General features: G+C 48.9%; 1 protein-coding gene across 1 annotated transcript; it reads left to right on the top strand.

Annotated features, from left to right (window-relative positions):
• The first annotated feature begins 715 nt into the window (after window positions 1-715).
• KLHL8 (kelch like family member 8) lies at window positions 716-17,851 on the top strand. The gene is made up of 11 exons (XM_061552490.1): window positions 716-2,477; window positions 9,745-9,998; window positions 10,370-10,705; window positions 11,367-11,585; window positions 12,161-12,350; window positions 12,921-13,064; window positions 13,781-13,892; window positions 14,316-14,487; window positions 15,001-15,160; window positions 15,497-15,698; window positions 15,973-17,851. The coding sequence occupies exons 2-11, from the start codon at window positions 9,789-9,791 to the stop codon at window positions 16,094-16,096; spliced, it is 1,869 nt and encodes a 622-aa protein (XP_061408474.1). The 5' UTR covers window positions 716-2,477; window positions 9,745-9,788; the 3' UTR covers window positions 16,097-17,851.
• The last annotated feature ends 529 nt before the right edge of the window (window positions 17,852-18,380 follow it).

Raw genomic sequence — 18,380 nt, 5'->3', positions numbered from 1 at the left:
TGACGTCATTTATGGACGGCCCCATAGCACACATATAGTAGGCGACGCTTCGGGCACTGGCCCTTCATAGGCCATGACGCGCACATTTAGAGTGAGCTATTGTTCAGGTCACGGTGTTAGTGGAGGGCGTGTTGAGGAGTCTGTGCTGTGTTCGTTATGCTCCACTGACACAGCAGCATCAACAATGAATGGCTTTCTTCTTGCTAATCGCAACTCCGATTAGCCCGGTTGGTTACGTGTGGTGCTGCGAAATAAGTTCAACTTACTGGACATCTGGGGGGGGGGGGAAGAGCTTTATGGCTCATCGGATTCCTGTGGTACGATGTGGGGGGGGGGCTCGCCTCGTTGTGTGACTCCCGCAGTGACGTCATTACGATGTAGGCGAGGCTCGCCTGTTTAACTCGAGCGGTGACGTCATGACGATGTGGGCGGTGTCCACCTCATTGTTTAACTCGCGCGGTGACGTCATGACGATGTGGGCGGAGCTCGTCTGTTTAACTCGCGCAATGACGTCATGACGATGTGGGCGGTGCCCATCTCATTAACTTGCGCGGTGACGTCATGACAATGTGGGCGGTGCCCACCTCATTGTTTAACTCGCGCAATGACGTCATGATAATGTGGGCGGTGCCCACCTCATTGTTTAACTCGCGCAATGACGTCATCCGGATGGGCGGCTCCCGGTTCCCGGGCTCCAGAGGATCCGGTTCCAAGCTGGAGTGGAGTTCGGTGCCAGCTCAGAGGGCTTTGTGCGCCTCTGCGTTACAAGCTCATCGGGCATAGAAGTGCAGTACAACACTCGATTTGTTTTGCCTGCGTTGCCCAAGCGCCGCCCACGATGTAGCGCCGTGGCAGGCCACAAGAGCCGCGGTTGTGCATGGTGGTCGCCCATTCAATCGCTATCCAGGCTGCTTATCTTGCTCCAAGTGACACATTCCTGCCGACTTTAGCCATAAGCAATCATAACAAGAGTTGATCGGCAGAGGAGCAAAGCGTCAAGTTGCCAGCAACAAACAGCACGTTTACAAACGTCAGGATTCTTGAATTGAGCGACGTTATAGTGGCTTGGGGAGATGATGGGAAAAGATAAGGGCCATGGTCCGAAACGTCGCCTGTGCCAGTCCAGTATATATTAAAACAATATTTTCGCGCAACAATTTAGGTTCAAAATGAAGGCAATGCAATTCCTGATTGGGGTTGACTCAACCCATTACCCGTTTAGGGATCAATACACCAGGTAAGGCCCACTGATCGAACCTCTCTTTTCAGCAGCGACCTGCCTACAAGTGAAAGCTCAACGAATAGGAAATGTACAGCAGCCAAATACTCTGAACGCGTGTTGTCGATTCTAAATGTGGACCGAGAAACCACACGACAACGGAGAGAGAGAGACGCAAACTCCAAATAAACAACAGCAGCAGCAGCAGGGAGCTAACATCTCACCACGATCCACGATGTGGGGCTAGGGGATACGTGGATAGAAGCACGCATCCCCGCCATGGTAATGTGGAATTTCCACCACTGCCTGTGCAGGAGGACTGTAAACGGGCGAAGATCATTGCTGTCTGAGTTGTTTGGTTGAGCGAGGAAGACTTTCGTTGTTGTACCTTCCTTACCCCGTGTCTCGACTGGACGACTGTGACAAGAAAACTTCGTAGATCATCGGATTCCCTCCTCCAGTATAGATAATAATTATTATTATCACATTCAGATTCCGAATTGAAATACAAACGTCACAACGCCCTGGACTGGACGGAGGCCGCCACTGGGTCTGCTTCTTCATCACCACCAACATCATATCATCATCACCACCATCAACATCAACCACCATCGTCATCAACTAAAATCAACCACCATCATCACTACCAATATCACCACCATCAACATCATCAAAATCAATCAACATCAACCATCATCAAAATCAACCACCATCATCATCACCACCACCACCATCATCAATACCAACCACCATCAACATCATCACCACCATCATCATCAATATCAACCACCATCATCATCAATATCAACCACCATCATCATCAATATCAACCACCATCAACATCATCACCACCATCACCACCATCATCAACCACCATCATCAATATCAACCACCATCATCACCACCACCACTACCACCGCCGCCGCCACTGCCGTGGGGCAGCGCTCGTCCCCTGCTGGACCCGGTTCCGGGCTCGAGACGGCGGCTCGCAACTCTCCGATGAACGTGGCCGCTCCGCTCCGCCGCCTTCTTCACTCCGCCGCCGCCTTCTTCACTCCGCCGCCGCCTTCTTCACTCCGCCGCCGCCTTCTTCACTCCGCCGCCGCCTTCAACTCCGCGACTTAAACGCGACATCGGACGCCGTCGGTCGTGCGCCTCTCGTCGCTTCCAGCGGCCGCCGGGTCGGTCGTCGTTCCCCGCCTGTCGAGCACGCGGTGGAGGTGAAAGGGCCGAACCCATGCGCCGATCCCAGTGAAAGGTACGAGAGCGATCCCGTTATGTAATCGATGATGATGATGATGGATCGAACCGGACTCGTTAATCACATCACCCAGCAACGTGCGTGTGCTGAGTGGCCAAAGTGGTGCATCTTCAATTCGCCAATTCTCGGACAAAGCAACTGAATGGTAAACTCACTAACATCTGAGTATCTTTAATAGTTGCTGTTCATTGTCCATGGGAAATAAGAATAACAGCAAGTCGTGGGGTGGGTAATGACTGGTCACGGAGCCATTGTTTAAAGGGCTCCGCGTCTACTCTCATGGTTATGTTGAGTTGTTGTTCAAAGAGATTACGGCGATTTGTCATCTCCAACTTGTTTGTAAAGTTGTTAAATTGACCGAGTCTTAAACCAGGAGACGGTGTTTGATAGGGAACAATAGTTAATTAAAAGTTATTTAAACGTCGTGTTTGTGGAATTTGGATGCTTGCTTGTTTGGGAGAGAACAATGGGGTGAATGTTTAATAATTAAGCCAAAATCAGAGCAGTGGGCAGGTAACCGCTGAGAGCCTGGGATAATGGGATAAAACTTAGGAGCAGCCCGTGATAAAATTGGCTTCTCAAGTGTAGATGGTCTCCTCAACCTCGGTCACAGTGTTGTTTTTCACTTTAATTTGCCAAATTCCATCTCTGACGAAACGACTTGATGTGATGGACACGATGCTACCACTGTTACATTGCTTTTATGGCTTTGTTTTGGTGATTTCGAAAAGTTTTTTGGTTTGGCCATGTTTGTTTATTGTAGTACGGAGTTAGACTGATGGCTTTAATCTAAGTTGTCTTGTGGTTGTTGTTGTTTGACTTGCATCCCACTGGGATTTTTACACACAGCGTTGGTGTACGGTACTTTTTTCTGGAATTTTTGCTCTTTTTTTTTTCCTGGATTTTCAGTTTGCACATCGTCACATAGTCACTTTAAGATGTTTTTTTGCTCATGTTTTAGTTTTTTGTTTGTTGCGGTTGCACCCGATTCCAGAGCCGAATGGCTCACAGGGCTATACCTAATAAATAAACTTGAAACTTGAAAAGCTTCGTGTAGGCAGAGGCCTATTGAAGTGACCTCAGAAGTAGTTCTGCATTGTCATCTTTTGGTGGCTGTTCTCTTACACAGGTTAATCCACTGTTGTCTGCAATGCCGAATGGAAATGTTTTCATCACATGATAATATGATGTCTGTAGCGCTGTTGGGATTTCAGTGAGGGGGGGAAAGGCAAATCAAATTGTGCAAAATTGCATCGGTGCCTGGATGTATGTCAGTGTTAGCGCTTTAACTGAAGGTGGATCAGTTCGTCTTGTTTGTGGAATGGAATTGTTGATAGGCAAATGATTGACAAGACGGGTGTAGGTGGATTTTGAGCATAAAAAGTTGTGTTTGTGTATTTAGAAAGAGAGTGACATTGAGATATCCTGATGGAGTCTATTTGGAGCTTTGAAAGCTCTGTGCCAAGCAGAGAAAGGTAGATATTGCATCCGAGCGCTGTAGTAACAAGAGCTGAACACAATTGGGAAGTGGCTGTGATTAAAGTCTTAGCGAGAGCTTAACGTTACAAAAGTTGCATAAAGTAGCGAATGTTAATCACGCAAAGTTAAAGCGAACTGTTAAACATATCCCCGTGTCTGTGCTACTCATAACTTAATATCCATGACTTCGACGATGAAGCCACGCCACGATGTTGTGCTTTGCTCTAACATTGGTGTCATAGCATGGTCAAAATTACAGTACTCTTTGTCCTTATTGTATGGTTCTTTCGGTAAAGTCCCGTAGATAGAAAAACATAATAACAATTAAATAATAAAAATAAAGGGAATAAAAATAATAAAAATATCACGACGATTCGATCGCAACACAAGCGGTCGCCATCCTATTGTAAAGTAGGAGCCGACACCAGATTGCAGGGGTCTCGTCCTTTATTCTTTTCCTTCCATCCACACCTGTCCCCCAGCCGTCCCAATCTCGTTCCCGCCAAAGGCCCCTTCTTCCCGCCCGTTCTCTCCTTATATCTCTTCGATCACCCCTCCCACTAACCCATCTATTGGTGGGAATCCTTCCCCTGACACCCCTACATCACCCCCCCCCCCGGAGAAAAAAATAACCGTCCTCGGTTCTGCCTCCCCCATGGACCATTTAAATCTCCCCATGCCTCCCCCCACTGACAGTGACGACAGCCCTTACCCCCCCCACAACCATACAATGCAACATAACACAACGAAATCAATTGCGCGGCCTGCCCAGGTCTCCAGCCAGCATCCCGTAACAGCCCGGACATCCACAGGCAGCAGATGACCGTGGCGGCCCCCTCCTTCGAAGGCCCTCTCGTCGCGGTCCCTGGTTCGGTGGTGCTGGTGTCGCCTTGCCCGGCGCCGCTGTCTCTCCGGCCCCCGCTCGTGCCGCCGCTCCGTCAGGCCTCACATGGGGTGCTGTAGGTGACAAGGGAACACAGGGCACCGAACCCCCTGCCGGTCGGTGCGTGGTGGTCGGCGACCTTGGCCTGGGTAGGGATGATGATGATGTTGGCAGTGATGTTGGTGGTGATGTTGGTGAAGATGACGGTGGAGAGATGTATGGCTTAAGGCGGGTGGGGTGTACAAACCATCGTCGCTTACCCAGTTGGACCTGGACGCACTGCGGTCGGAGTGCTTTAATGACCTCGACCGGCCCTTTCCAGGGTCGGTGCAGCTTTGGTGAGAGGCCAACCGGCACCTGAGGACAGTGTAGCCATGCCTGGTCCCCGACTTTGAAGGGCTTGGCTGTCACTGTCCTCTCCCGTATCCGTACATTACTCTCTTGGCTCGTGGCCGATGCGGCCTCGGCTGCTTGGCGGGCCTCTCTCAAATAAATGAGGGAGGTCTTTAGTGCCTTCGGCCATGTGTCGGCTCTTGCGGGAATGTCCGTCAACTGCACCTCAATAGGCGGAACGGGATCCCGTCCGTACATCAGGAAAAACGGCGAGAACCCCGTCGCCGCGTGTGGGGCCACCCTGTACGCCGCTAAGACAGATGGAATGTGGAGGTCCCAGTCGGAATGGTTTTCGTCCACCACTTGGGACAGCATGGCCGCTATGGTGCGGTTAAGCCGCTCTACCATCCCATCGGTCTGGGGATGATACGGAGATGTTCGGACCTTTTTAGTGCCCAGGATAGAGCAGACGTCCTTCAATAGCTGTGAGGAGAAATTCCTGCCCTGATCCGTGAGCAACCGCTCCGGTGCCCCCTTATCAAGGACATAGCCTCCCACGAAGGCATCGGCGATGGTCTGTGCCGTTTGGTCCGGGAGGGCCCACGCCATCGGCCACCTCGTGCAGTACTCGACTCCGACCAACAGGTATTTATTTCCCCGTGGCGTGACCGGCAGTGGTCCCAGGATGTCCAACGCAACCAATTCGTTGACCCTGGTCACCGTGATGGGCTGTAGGGGCGCCCGGCTTACCCGGGGTGGCGGCTTTCGCCGCGCACATTCGACGCAGGTAGCGACCCATCGATGCACATCAGCGGTCATACCTGGCCAAAAGTACCGACTCTGTAATGTGTACAGTGTCTTCCGCCCCGCCAGGTGCAGCAGCTGGCGGCCGTGTACGTCCATAACCAATTGTTGACGCAGCGACTCCGGAACTACCAGGCATCGTCGGCGCCCTGTCGGGTCCCATCGCATGAGGAGGTCCTCCCATACGATGTACTCCTCCCCCCCTGCCTCTGCTGAGGCGCGTAGCGTTCGCAGTGGGGCTTCCTCCAGCTGTAGCCGTCGCCAATCGTCCAAGGTCAGCCCCAGGTCGTGGTCGGTCAGCTGGACCTCACCCTGTGCGTCCTCCGCCGTGCGTACGGGAGCGATGACTGTCCCCTCCGGCCTCGCCTCCTTGCAGCGTGCCCCGCCTGTGGTGCATGCACAAGGGCCCTGGGGCGCCAGTCGGGACAATGCGTCTGCGTTGGCATGTCTGGTCCCTTTGCGATGCACTACTTGGTACCTGTACTCCTGCAGGCGCTCTATCCATCTGGCCAGCTGGCCCGAAGGCTGGTCGATGCGGAGCGAATACTGCAAGGCCGCGTGGTCAGTGCGGACCGTAAATTTGCGACCATACAGGTAGGGTCGAAATTGCTGCACGAAGTGAACGACTGCCAGGAGTTCCCTACGTGTGACGCAGTAGCGCTGCTCCGCTGATGAAAGCACGCGACTACCATAGGCGATAACCACCTCGCGACCCTGCTGGACTTGCGACAAAACACTGCCGATGCCCACATCGCTGGCGTCCGTGTCCAGGATAAAGGGGAGGCCAAAATCCGGAAAAGCCAATGGTGGTGCATCTGTCAGACGTGAGCGCAGCTGCTGGAATGCCTCTTCCTCCAGAGGGCCCCAATAAAACCTCTGGTTCTTCGCCGTCAACACGTGCAAGGGCTTGGCAATGGTTGCGAAGTTGGGTACGAACCGGCGGTAATAAGAAACGAAACCCACAAACCGGCGTACCTCTGGAACCGTTGTGGGAACAGCCCAGGCCCTCACGCAGGCCGTCTTTTCCGGGTCTGTAGCCACTCCAGACTCACTGACGACGTGGCCCAAGTAGCGTACCGACGACTGCATAAGGTGGCACTTCGACGGCTTGAGCTTCAAGTTCGCGTTCCGGAACCGCAGGAATACCTGACGTAATCGGTCAATGTGTTCCTCGAATGATCGGCTGAAGACAATGACGTCATCCAGGTAGATGAGGCACGTTTCCCATTGGAGGCCTGCTAAGGCCAACTCCATTATGCGTTGGAACGTCGCCGGCGCAGTCTGGAGGCCCATAGGCAGGCAGTTGAACTCGAACAGGCCCTGTGGTGTCCGGAACGCTGTTTTAGGCCGGGAGTCCGCGTCTAGTGGGACCTGCCAGAACCCGGACAATAAATCCAGCGTACTGAAAAATTTTGCTCCCGCCAGTGCATCCAATGAGTCGTCAATACGTGGTAGGGGATATGCGTCGGCCAGCGTGACGGCATTGAGGCGTCGGAAGTCCACACAGAATCTCAGTGACCCGTCTGACTTCTTGACTAGGACCACCGGTGCCCCCCAGGGACTCGAGGATGGAGAAATTATGTCGGCCCGCAGCATCTCCTGCACCGCTTGTTGAATGTGCCCTTTTTCCATTGGGCTCATTCTATATGTGTTTTGGCGCAGGGGTGCGGCATCTCCCGTGTTAATGTGGTGCTGCGACAGATTTGTGCGCCCTAGGTCGAACGGTCCCCGGCTGAACACGTCCGAGAACTCATGCAATAATGAGTGCAGCTGCTGTTTCTGGTCGGGCGGCAATCCCGGCTCAGGCCCCGCCAGCTGGTCCATCCACGATTCGGCCCCTCTGTCCTCGGACTGGCTGATGCTGCCTACAAGCTCGGGCTTTGTCCCTGGGGCTCCTAGTGACAAGGGACTAACGTGGGCCAGAACTGTTCCCTCCTGCACCGTCGCTGTTCTATCGGAGATGTTCAGCACCTGAATGAACAGATGCTGGTTCCTCTGTACAATAGTTTCGGCCCCCACCAGCGCATGGCGATCCATGGCAGCTGATGCCGGAGACACCAGGATGGGTGAGTCTGGTCGGGCTGTCACGATCCATGGTGTCCTCCAGGCGATCCGGGCCCCCTGCTGCTGCTTCTGATAGCAGGCCCCCTTGTTGCCCGGGATGGGAAGGATCCCCGGCCCCTGCTTCCTCCTCCCTTGGCTCTTTCCCGCGGGGATTTTTCTTTGTAGCCATGAGATCCCACCGCTGCCACCAGATGTAAAGTAGGAGCCGACACCAGATTGCAGGGGTCTCGTCCTTTATTCTTTTCCTTCCATCCACACCTGTCCCCCAGCCGTCCCAATCTCGTTCCCGCCAAAGGCCCCTTCTTCCCGCCCGTTCTCTCCTTATATCTCTTCGATCACCCCTCCCACTAACCCATCTATTGGTGGGAATCCTTCCCCTGACACCCCTACACTATTATTATATTTTTTCTATCTACGTGACTTTACCGAAAGAACGATAGAATATGAATTCCTGCAGTCACGAAAGTTTTAAGTTACTATTTGGCCTTATTTCTCTCTGTCTACCTCTTTTCCTCTTTCCTTCCCCTTAAAAAAAAAACATCAACAGTTTCTCTGTTGGGATTGTTTGGGAAAGACATTGAAGCCTAACCCTGCCTCCTTCTTTACCAACCCGACCATTCCTGGGACATCCGGTCCCAGCCACTGTAACTTTACAACTGCGGCGATGTCGAGGATGATTCTGCGCAAATGCTCAGTGGCTTCTCATTTGTTGCTGGACTCGCCGGAGCTCTTACGAAGCGAAACACTGCTCCATCCACTGCTGGATGAGGTCTTCTCAAACTGAGCATTGCTGAAACAGAGGCCAACCGAATAGCTGAAGACAGTTTTGCGGTATTTTATTATTTTGGACCTCATCTTGTTTGTGTTGTTCACATGCGGTAACTCTATATCCCTCCACCGACAGTAACAATATCGTGCCAGTAGAAATATCTCCGTGGAATTTCAATTTAAAGCTTTCGTGACTGCAGGGGTTAATATTCTTGGTTCTTTCGGTAAAGTCACGTAGAAGGGAAATAATAAAATAATACAAATTAATCAATAAAATTCTCACGACGCTGTGGTTTTCACACCTGATGATTGCTTGTGTTGGAATCGAAACGTCGTGATAATTTAATTGGTTTACTTTTCTTATTTTCTTATTTCCCTTCTACGTGACTTTACCGAAATAACCAAGAATATATCTCCGTGGAAGTCGAGAGCTGCCCCACCTGCCTTATAACGTGTTAGTCCTCCTGAATCAGGGATATCGAAAACCAGCAAAGCTGGGTACTCTCAGCGTTTGTTAAAGTGAACCGTCAGCTGATCTAGCCCAGAGTGAACAATGTGAGCAGGGGCCCATGCTTCGCAATCCCCCATTGTTCCCTGTTGACATTGGATTGTAATCCCCGCTGCCAATTCACCACCACCCTGCCTATTTATCTGAGGACTATTTCAGTTCATATCAAGCGCCACAAAACATGTATGTATGCAGAAGCAGAACACATGTTAGCAGGAGAGTTGTGTATAACTCTGCAGTTTAGCCAGTTACCCAGCTAGTTTTGTCGACAACGGACCTACAGCCACTAACAATAGAGCCATTGGGGTGGAGAGGAGACCAGCCAGCAGCCAGCCAGGAAACTCGAGGCCTTTATTATTCTTAATAATAGTATGATAACGGCCCTGGAAAGATGATTGTGGCTAACGTAGCCTCGTTGTGTCCAGGAGAGAAGACTGAGAAGAACCACTGGTACATTGGGAGGAGCAGAATGAAGGGCTCCGTACAGAATGCCGTGGCCAAGGCAGTGCCGCAGGCCTCGGAGGCCGCACCCGACGCTGTGTCAGTGGGACCAGGACACCTGGAGGCCACCAAGGACGGGGGCTGCGAGTTCATGGTGCCTGAGTCGTGGAGGCACTCGGTCAGCCAGGCCTTGCTGGCGCTGTTTGAGAAGGAGCAGCTGTGCGACGTCACAATCAAGGTGAGATGCCTACAAAGGTTCGACTTGGTCACTCCTGGGTAACTTTGTGTTCATCCGGTAAGCCGGGCCTTGAGTTAGGCCTCCTGTTCATACTGTAGGTCAGTCAGCTATTATGGTTGGCTATGTACGGTGTGAAAGAAGCTCAACGTACATACATAATGCGGATACCATTTTGACTGTTAAGAAAAGTAAATTGGCTTGGGCAGGACAAGTCGCTCGAAGGGATGACAGTGGGTTGTCATGACTGACGATGGAGTTGCAGCCAGGGTAGATCACGCGCCAAAAGGGGATGAGCTAAGTGTGTCAGGCTTGTGTGTGTCTTTTTGTCAGAGGCGAATGCATAACGGGGTTGTTCGTGCTCTCGGCATCAGGTGGGCGCTAAGCGGATCCCGTGCCACCGTGTGGTGCTGGCGTCAGCGGTGCCCTACTTCCGCGATATGTTCCTGTCGGACATGCTGGAGACGCGGCAAGGGGAGGTGTCACTCCAGGACCAGCAGCTGGAGGAGGGCGCCGTGGAGGCGATTGTGCGCTTCGCGTACGAGGGCCGTGCCCGGCTGGCGCCCGACGGCGTGCAGGCGCTGCTGTACGCTGCGTGCATCCTGCAGGTGGAGGTGTTGGTGGGCGCCTGCTCCACCTACATGCAGAGGAACCTGGATGCGTCCAACTGCCTCGGCGTGCGCGCCTTCGCGGAGATGCACAATCTGAAGGTTTGGATGGGCCTCTTCCCGATAGCCTTGCTCTATAAGAATGGCGCAAATTCCAAATGTACGAAATAGTTATTAGGGTGCCTGGGAAATTGTATAGGATCATTGAGATGCATTTTTGTTTAAACTGATTGGTTTCGGTTTATGGCTTTTTTGAGACACGAAAAATATTGAGAAGCAGTTGGAAGCCCATTGAGATTCATTGGCTTCCCCCTGCACCCACACAAACACTCCATCCCAGTGGCATGTGATTATCTGTTCTATGATTTATCAACAGGGCTTACATCACATGCTGTTGTAAATGGTGTAGCGGATAAGCAGTGGTGTGACCGATAAGCCAGATTACCGAAATCATCCATTGATCAAATAGTCTTTGAAGAATTCTCAAAAGACATAATGCTGAATGAACGGTATTTGAACAGCTATGTACTACTCATGAAATAAGTATATTCATGTCATACTTAAGCTGTCACTTTTGCTTCAGAAGTATTACATTAGCAAGCATTTTAATGTTCATTTTATTTTTTATTTGAAACTGCAGTGTACGTTTATTGTTTATTTTCTGCATGTTCTTGCCATGTTGTTAAAATATTATTGTGTTATATAAATTTTCACACACAGCTTGGGATCTTTTTGGATTTTATGTTTCGTACTCCGCCCACAGAAGTTGATGTCGGCGGCGGATGACTTTACGCGAGAGAACTTTGGCGCAGTGGCAGTGGCGGAGGAGTTCTTGGACGTCTCTCCGTCCCACCTGGTGGCCCTGCTCTCATCCTGCGACCTGAGCGTGGTCGGCGAAGTGCAGGTGTACGAGGCCACCATGCGTTGGCTCCGCAGAAACTCGCAGCACCACGAGCGATGGCTCCCCACCATTGCCGAGCAGGTGACCCAGCCACTGTCGCAGCCTGTAGGCCGCTCCATCTATCTCCCATGGCAAGAACAACTATATTGTAGGTGACATTTTGTGTGATGACCCTTCTTCATACCATGTAAAAAATAAGGGCCACAGCCTGAAATGTCATATATTATATATTCTTGGTTTAAGGCAGTGATATTTACAAACTCTTAGTTGTCATTTTACAACGCTGCCAATGCATCATCACCAAATAATTAGTCAAAAGAGGAGGTTGTTTGAACACCATGTTAGCAGTTCTGGTCATGATCTCCCTCCACCTTGCCCGGTCCTCAGCTTCATGGACCAGCCAATTGTGGTTTTAAGCACATCCAGTCTGAGCATGTTCAGAATACATGTTTTTCTTGGGGGCCTATGTTCCCTACCTTCAACGTCCACTGACCAACGTGGTGAAGTTTGTATATATAATTCTCACGACCCGTACGGAGTGGACGGGCCCTCGTTCAGCAGCATCTTGACCAAAGGGCTGTATATGTATGTGTCTTCGTGGATTAGCATAGTCTTGGTGAGGTGGGTCTCATGTTTGAACGATATCTACTTTGGAGGTCCGCTTCCCGCTGCTGCCGCTGGACTTTCTGATGCGCACGGCATTCCGCGAGGAGCTCCTCAAGCGCAACATTCGGTGCCGGGATCTTTTGGACGAAGCCAAGAACTTCCACCTCCACATGCAGCACCAGGACGAGCTGACCGAATTCGAGTTCTCTGTGCGCACCACACCGCGAAAGAGTGCTGCCGGTACCAGCATCTTCAACTTAAGATTAAAAAAAAAAATTTCCCCAAGTTTGTCCTGATTCTGCAATAAGCATGATGTCTTCAGCTGAACTCTTGCAGAGCAGTGTAACCCTTTTTGTTAGCCCTGCTTGATAGGATCTTAGAGCTACCTCTGAGATATATTCAAGTGACTTCACAAAGTAGGGACAACAATTTGCTACACTCCCTGGCACACAGTAATGTTCATTGCACGACAGTCAAACTGATATTTGTTTTACTTACATCTGGAATTAAATTTAGTGTGATGGTCTTTATGAACATACTCATTGGTGACCATGCTAAGATCATTCATCCCAGGATCTCCCCAGAGCCATCTCCGTGCATTGACCCGTGAGCCTCCCATAAACAGTGGTTATTGTAATAATAATAACACATGCTCACTACCATCAAGGACCGCACAAGTTCATCTTCTTCGCACAAATTGTAACATGTTTGTATTAAGGATGTGAAGATATGAAAGATATGAAAGTGTCAGCTGGAACTTAACTGCGGACATGCCTAATAATATCTGGCCTGTGCTGTTGACACGGGAAGGAGTGCTCTTCTGCGTGGGTGGCCGGGGAAGCATGGGAGACCCTTTCCGGAGCATCGAATGCTATGACCTGCAGACTGGAAGCTGGTTCCTCGCTGCCGAGATGAACAGTCGCAGGCGACACGTGGGCGTCATCTCTGTGGGAGGTGAGTTGAGCCCCTAGGAAGCCTGACTCTGCTGATGAGACCCAGAAGATCGAAACGGTTCCAGATTTTCCTTGCTTTAAACAAATGTTGCCGGATAATATCGGCTTGGAAATACACTAGACTGATAGACTGAAATCTATTGTTAGAACGGAGCTCTACTAATTTATGCGTTTACCTTAGGAATACAACTCTCTTAGCTGGTGTTATCGCAGGAGAAGGATGGCCTGGGTTTTACGTAGAATGGGGGATGAATATGTACAATGTGTCATCTATTTTTATTGTTTCTCAAGCAATCAGTCACCGAGTCACGAGTGAGAGCAGCCCATAATAGAATAAGTGCATTCGTAAAAATGGCACGAATTAGCATGGCGTAAGATATTTTCCCCTTTATAGCAACACACTTCACCCATGAGGTGGTATCATGATGACTTGACGTGGATATGTTTTGTATGTTACGCCAGGAGTAACAATGCGATATGTAAATTGCTGAGATCATGTTTGAACAATTTGGATGGTTATTTTAGCGCATGTGTACTTGGCCGAGCCAGGCCACAGTGTCATGGTCTGCTGTCAGTCCTCCATCCAGTGTGCCCAGAAAATAATTCTCAACAATATGCATCATAATGTGGACGTGTCCATATTTACAGGGCTATCCCAGATGCCCAACTGGCCTTGTTTGCTGTGCACTGAACAAAGGGATGTTGTAATTTCTGCAGGGAAAGTATATGCGGTGGGTGGACACGATGGCAATGAGCACCTGACAAGCATGGAGATGTTTGATCCTCTCACCAACAAGTGGATCCCCAGGGCCTCGATGAACACCAAAAGGTACGGGGATGCAGATATATGATGGTGATAATATCTTTTGCCTGTGGTCAGGTTGCCCGGAATGTGGCCAATCTTATGAGATGATCAGGATTGAGACTGGATAGTCCTTACATGGGCGACCACCATGCATCAAACAGATGCTGGAGGTTGCTGCGGGGCTTTGTTTTCAACAAAAGGCAGTGCAGCAAATCCTCTGTTGCGTTGTCCTGTTCTCCAACGTTTATGCTGCCGATCTTCATCAATCTGTACTGACCAGCTTGGTGAAGTATGGTCAAATAACCCCCATAACTTTTGCAAGGCTTAGGGTGGAGGGGGGGACCTCTTACCTAGCAAGATACATCTACAATATAGGTGAAATGTGCTACATTTACATGCCGAACCTACGCCATTGTCAGGTCATTGTCACCGTCGGTGTCACCGTAGACGAGGAATAGCTCTGGCGGCACTGGCATCGGGCCCCATCTACGCCATCGGGGGGCTGGACGACTCGGCCTGCTTCCAGACGGTGGAGCGATACGACGTGGCGGCCGACTCCTGGAGCACCGTGCACTGCATGAACCTGCCGCGTGGGGGCGTGGGCGCCGTCGCTCTTGGGGTTCGTGTCCCGTTGCCTCTGAGCACAGCCTGGATTGCAATTCTTGGGGGGAATTGGCCTGCACCTCAGTGCGCTCGCTGCAGACCGGCGGTTACTGTGCACTTAAGCCTAAGAGTTTGAAATTAAGGTTTGAGAATTAGAATTAAGATGAGTACAACAGGATAGGTTCACGACGTTAAAAACTGAAATGGACAGGACATGGAGCCAGGATATCAGGTGACAGAAAGATAAAATTAGCAATGGAATGGAGGCTGATTGGAGAAAGGACGATGAGAGGTAGACAGACACTGAGATGCTGAGATGAGATTACAAGATCTGGAGGACCACATTAGATGGAGGTGGTTTGAGGTTATTAAGAGTCTTTGGTGGAGTACTTTGCCCAGGAATAGGATGGTAATGGCTGAGATTTGAAGCCAAGATATCACAGGTTCTGGCTTGATATTCTGGCACAAGTGGTCGTGCGTGGTGGTCAACCTGAGCCACACAGTCATCTCACTTTGCTTTTATTTTCAGCGCTACATCTACGCTGTGGGTGGGAACAACGGGCAAACATCTCTTGCGACCGTGGAACGATACGACCCTCCGCTGGACAAGTGGGAGGAAGTGAAGGGAATGAAGCAGCGTCGGGCTGGTGCAGGCGTGACTGTACTCAACCGCTGCCTCTACGTTGTGGGTGAGAGGGAGCACCAACATTTGAACCCAGACATCCTTGTGTAATAAAATAATTGTTACATTTGATATTCGCACCATTATTAAAGCACAAGGCTATCAAAAAGGTGCTATGTTTCACACATTAATACTACGTGGTAGGAGGGGGCGATATTGCTATTTGTTTTTTGCAGTGAAGTAATTTATAAGTAACTCTTCCCGATGCGAGAAATTTCAGTTGTGTTATTCCAAACTGAAACGTAAAATTTTACATGGAGCAGTCATTGTGGTTGAGTGTACGAAGAGTATTCTTATGGGACAATGGTCAATTTGTATTACGTGAATTGTGTTGTCTTGGCAGGTGGCTTTGATGACAATGCACCCTTAAACTCGGTGGAAAAGTACGACCCCCAGAAGGACCGGTGGGAGGAGGTGGCAGATCTCACAACGCCACGTGGAGGCGTAGGGGTGGCCACACTTATCGGAAAGATTTTTGCAGTAGGAGGCCACAACGGCAGCACCTACCTCAACACGGTGGAAGCCTACGACCCTCTCACTAACAAGTAAGCACACCCACATTCGTGCAAAGTGGCTTATTAATTCAGACGGAGTAATCTGATCATATTTTGTGGTCTTATCATTGCTCAGTGGGGCTGTAAGTGATTTCAGATTTTCACTCAGGGTACAGGTACAGTGGCATATTATCGAGTCTTACTGAACTTCAGAAATAAATATCTTTCCATATTCTAGATACAGTTTGTGACGGCATGCATGAAATCCGTTGTACAATTCTGTTGTTTTTTTCTTTTCACGTGTAACACGTGGTGGGTTTTGCAGGTGGGAAGCAGTGGGCTCTATCTCGCAGTGCCGGGCGGGAGCTGGAGTGGCCATCTGTGCCTGCTCCATCAAGCAAATCCGAGAAGTCGCACAAGGCACAGGGGGAGTTGCCGACTGCATGTGACCAAATTGTGCACACGTGGGTCTCTGGAGCACGGGCCACAGTTACAGTGGCATTCTCTTGTTATTTTCGTGGTATTTTCCCAGTTTTTGTTTCAATTGTGCTGTTACAGTAATTTTCACAAGGTGACACATAACACTTGGATCTCTTGCAGAGCAGTACATACTCTGTAAGTGAATGGCCAGCAGAAGGAGATGTCATGGAACTGCTTTTGAAGTCCCTGAATGTTACCCCAGATTCAGTGTTTAAACGAAATGTTACGCGATGGGTTTTTTTGTGTAGTCGTTGCTGATTGGATTAAAGCTTCAGCTCACTACTGCTCTTGGTGTTTAACCTCACAGTAGCTTTTGTAAGATGGTCAAGTTGTAAAAGCTGTGATATTAATGATTGATTTCCAATGTGTTACAAGTATTCTTCAATCAATATATGCTCCATTATTGTATGTAGTGTTTTAGCTAGTACAATTGCATGTTTTTTTTTATTTGTTGCCACTTTAATATGGAAATCTCATTGTAGACATGAAACAAGAAAACTTTTCGCAACGAGACTTCAGAAACTGTAATGTTTCGTTTGAAATTAAATTCTATTCATCTATCTTTGCTAATAATTCAATAATATTTCCATTATTTACATTAATATGAAATGTTTACTATTGTGTCATATGATCTCTTGGCGCAGCTCGAGAGCTGCATATTGCTAAAGAAGGTTATGAAAAGGAACACATGTTCACTGAATTGTTGTGCACTTTGTGTGATGAGTTGCACTTGGCTTTAAAAAGTTACATGTTACATACATGGTGTTGTGCCTAACACTATTTAAATACGAGTCGTATTTGACATTTCACGTTTTGTAAGCTCATGCTGTCAATTTGTTATTGACCTGTATAAGCCATATGATGTTTGTTTTGGCATACTTTTCATATACATAAACAGTACAGCCCTTTTGTCGCTATACTGCTGGATGAGGGCTTTCCCGGGCCTTGTGGGTCGTGGGGATTATTTGACCATACTTGACGTTGATCATTTGTCGTTCGTGAAGGCAGGGAGCATACAAATGTGGTAGCATAGAAGAACAATACAATACATTTTTCCTGAACTGCCCTCTCTGCTGCCCGGAATGTATACGTTCCTTTATATGCCTGTAATTGAATGTCAATGCTTTACATGTATCAGTGTGATGGTGTATTAAGAGATTGCACATTTCAGGGTTTCATGTCTGCTGCCATAAAAGATGTTGGAGACAATCCTCTTAAATGAGCCACATGCCATATAAATCACATGGAAGTTATAAGAAGCCATCGTGTTCTATGTAAACGCTACTGAAAGTAATTTTTAGTTTCGTTGTTGCAAGTAAAAACAATTGTTAGAAACTGTAGTTTAACACATTCATGTGCACCATTTGTTAACAAATTATTCTTTGAATGTTGCTTACAGAAGCTGCTGGATGTATTCCTGTGAAGGGCCAATGATTTAAACCTCTTTACGAAAAATATATTTTGTAAGCATATTCATGCGCACCACTGGAATTGAGCATATAGGTTAACATGTCGTCTTACGAGTATGGATTTAACAAGGCTGAATTACTGAATATTTTCCGGATCGCTGGTAGACTGGTGTAAGCTAGTGGCCACAGCCACAGAGAGGGGCGTGCTGGATGTGTTCTCAAGTCTCGTCATATTTTCCAGTTAACTACACCAGACCCGGCTAAACGTAAGCCCTGGATGTAAAATAATAAGAAATAAACTATTTAACAATTGAATGGTTGTGTGGCGTTTGCTTGTGGTCCTGATAAATAATTGTGGGTTTTTTTCAATTATGGGGTTATGTGCATTAAAAGTGGGACTAAACCGCACACGGCAAGACATTTCCTGTAAGCATTGCAAATGAATGTAGGTGCTAAATTGGCCAGTTTAGAACTGATAACTACGTGCTATTGCAAGGTTATGTTAATACAGGTACTGGACTGTGAAAAGTAATGCGCTCACATCAAGTCATGTCACGCCAGAAATTTGAAAAATTTCCATTTCAAATTTTTCTTGCTGTGGATTTCACACCTGATGATGATTGCTTGTGTTGCAGTCGAAACGTCGTGAGAATTTGTATAGTTTTATATTTATTTTATTTTATTATTTCCCTTTTACGTGACTTTACCGAAAGAACCAAGAATATGAATCCCTGCAGTCACGAAAGCTTGAAATCAAAAAATAACTTTGTTAATTACAATAATTTCACAATTAGCTTGGCGCGTTGCTCGTCGGGCTGTTATTGAAGTGCGAACAACGGTGGCA

This window comes from Lethenteron reissneri, chromosome 16 (genome assembly GCF_015708825.2).
Source record: "Lethenteron reissneri isolate LAM-NWPU_2019-01 chromosome 16, ASM1570882v1, whole genome shotgun sequence".
Taxonomy (NCBI): Eukaryota; Metazoa; Chordata; class Hyperoartia; order Petromyzontiformes; family Petromyzontidae; genus Lethenteron; species Lethenteron reissneri.
Note: the sequence above shows the minus strand (reverse complement) of the source record. Positions and strands in the feature narration are given on the sequence as shown.

Bases quoted from the DNA above. Each gene is read 5' to 3' on its own strand.
- KLHL8 (XM_061552490.1), top strand. From the start codon at position 9,789: ATGAAGGGCTCCGTACAGAATGCCGTGGCCAAGGCAGTGCCGCAGGCC. The intron at 10,706-11,366 runs GTTTGGATGGGC...CTCCGCCCACAG, and splicing joins CGGAGATGCACAATCTGAAG to AAGTTGATGTCGGCGGCGGA. The intron at 14,488-15,000 runs GTTCGTGTCCCG...TTTTATTTTCAG, and splicing joins TGGGCGCCGTCGCTCTTGGG to CGCTACATCTACGCTGTGGG.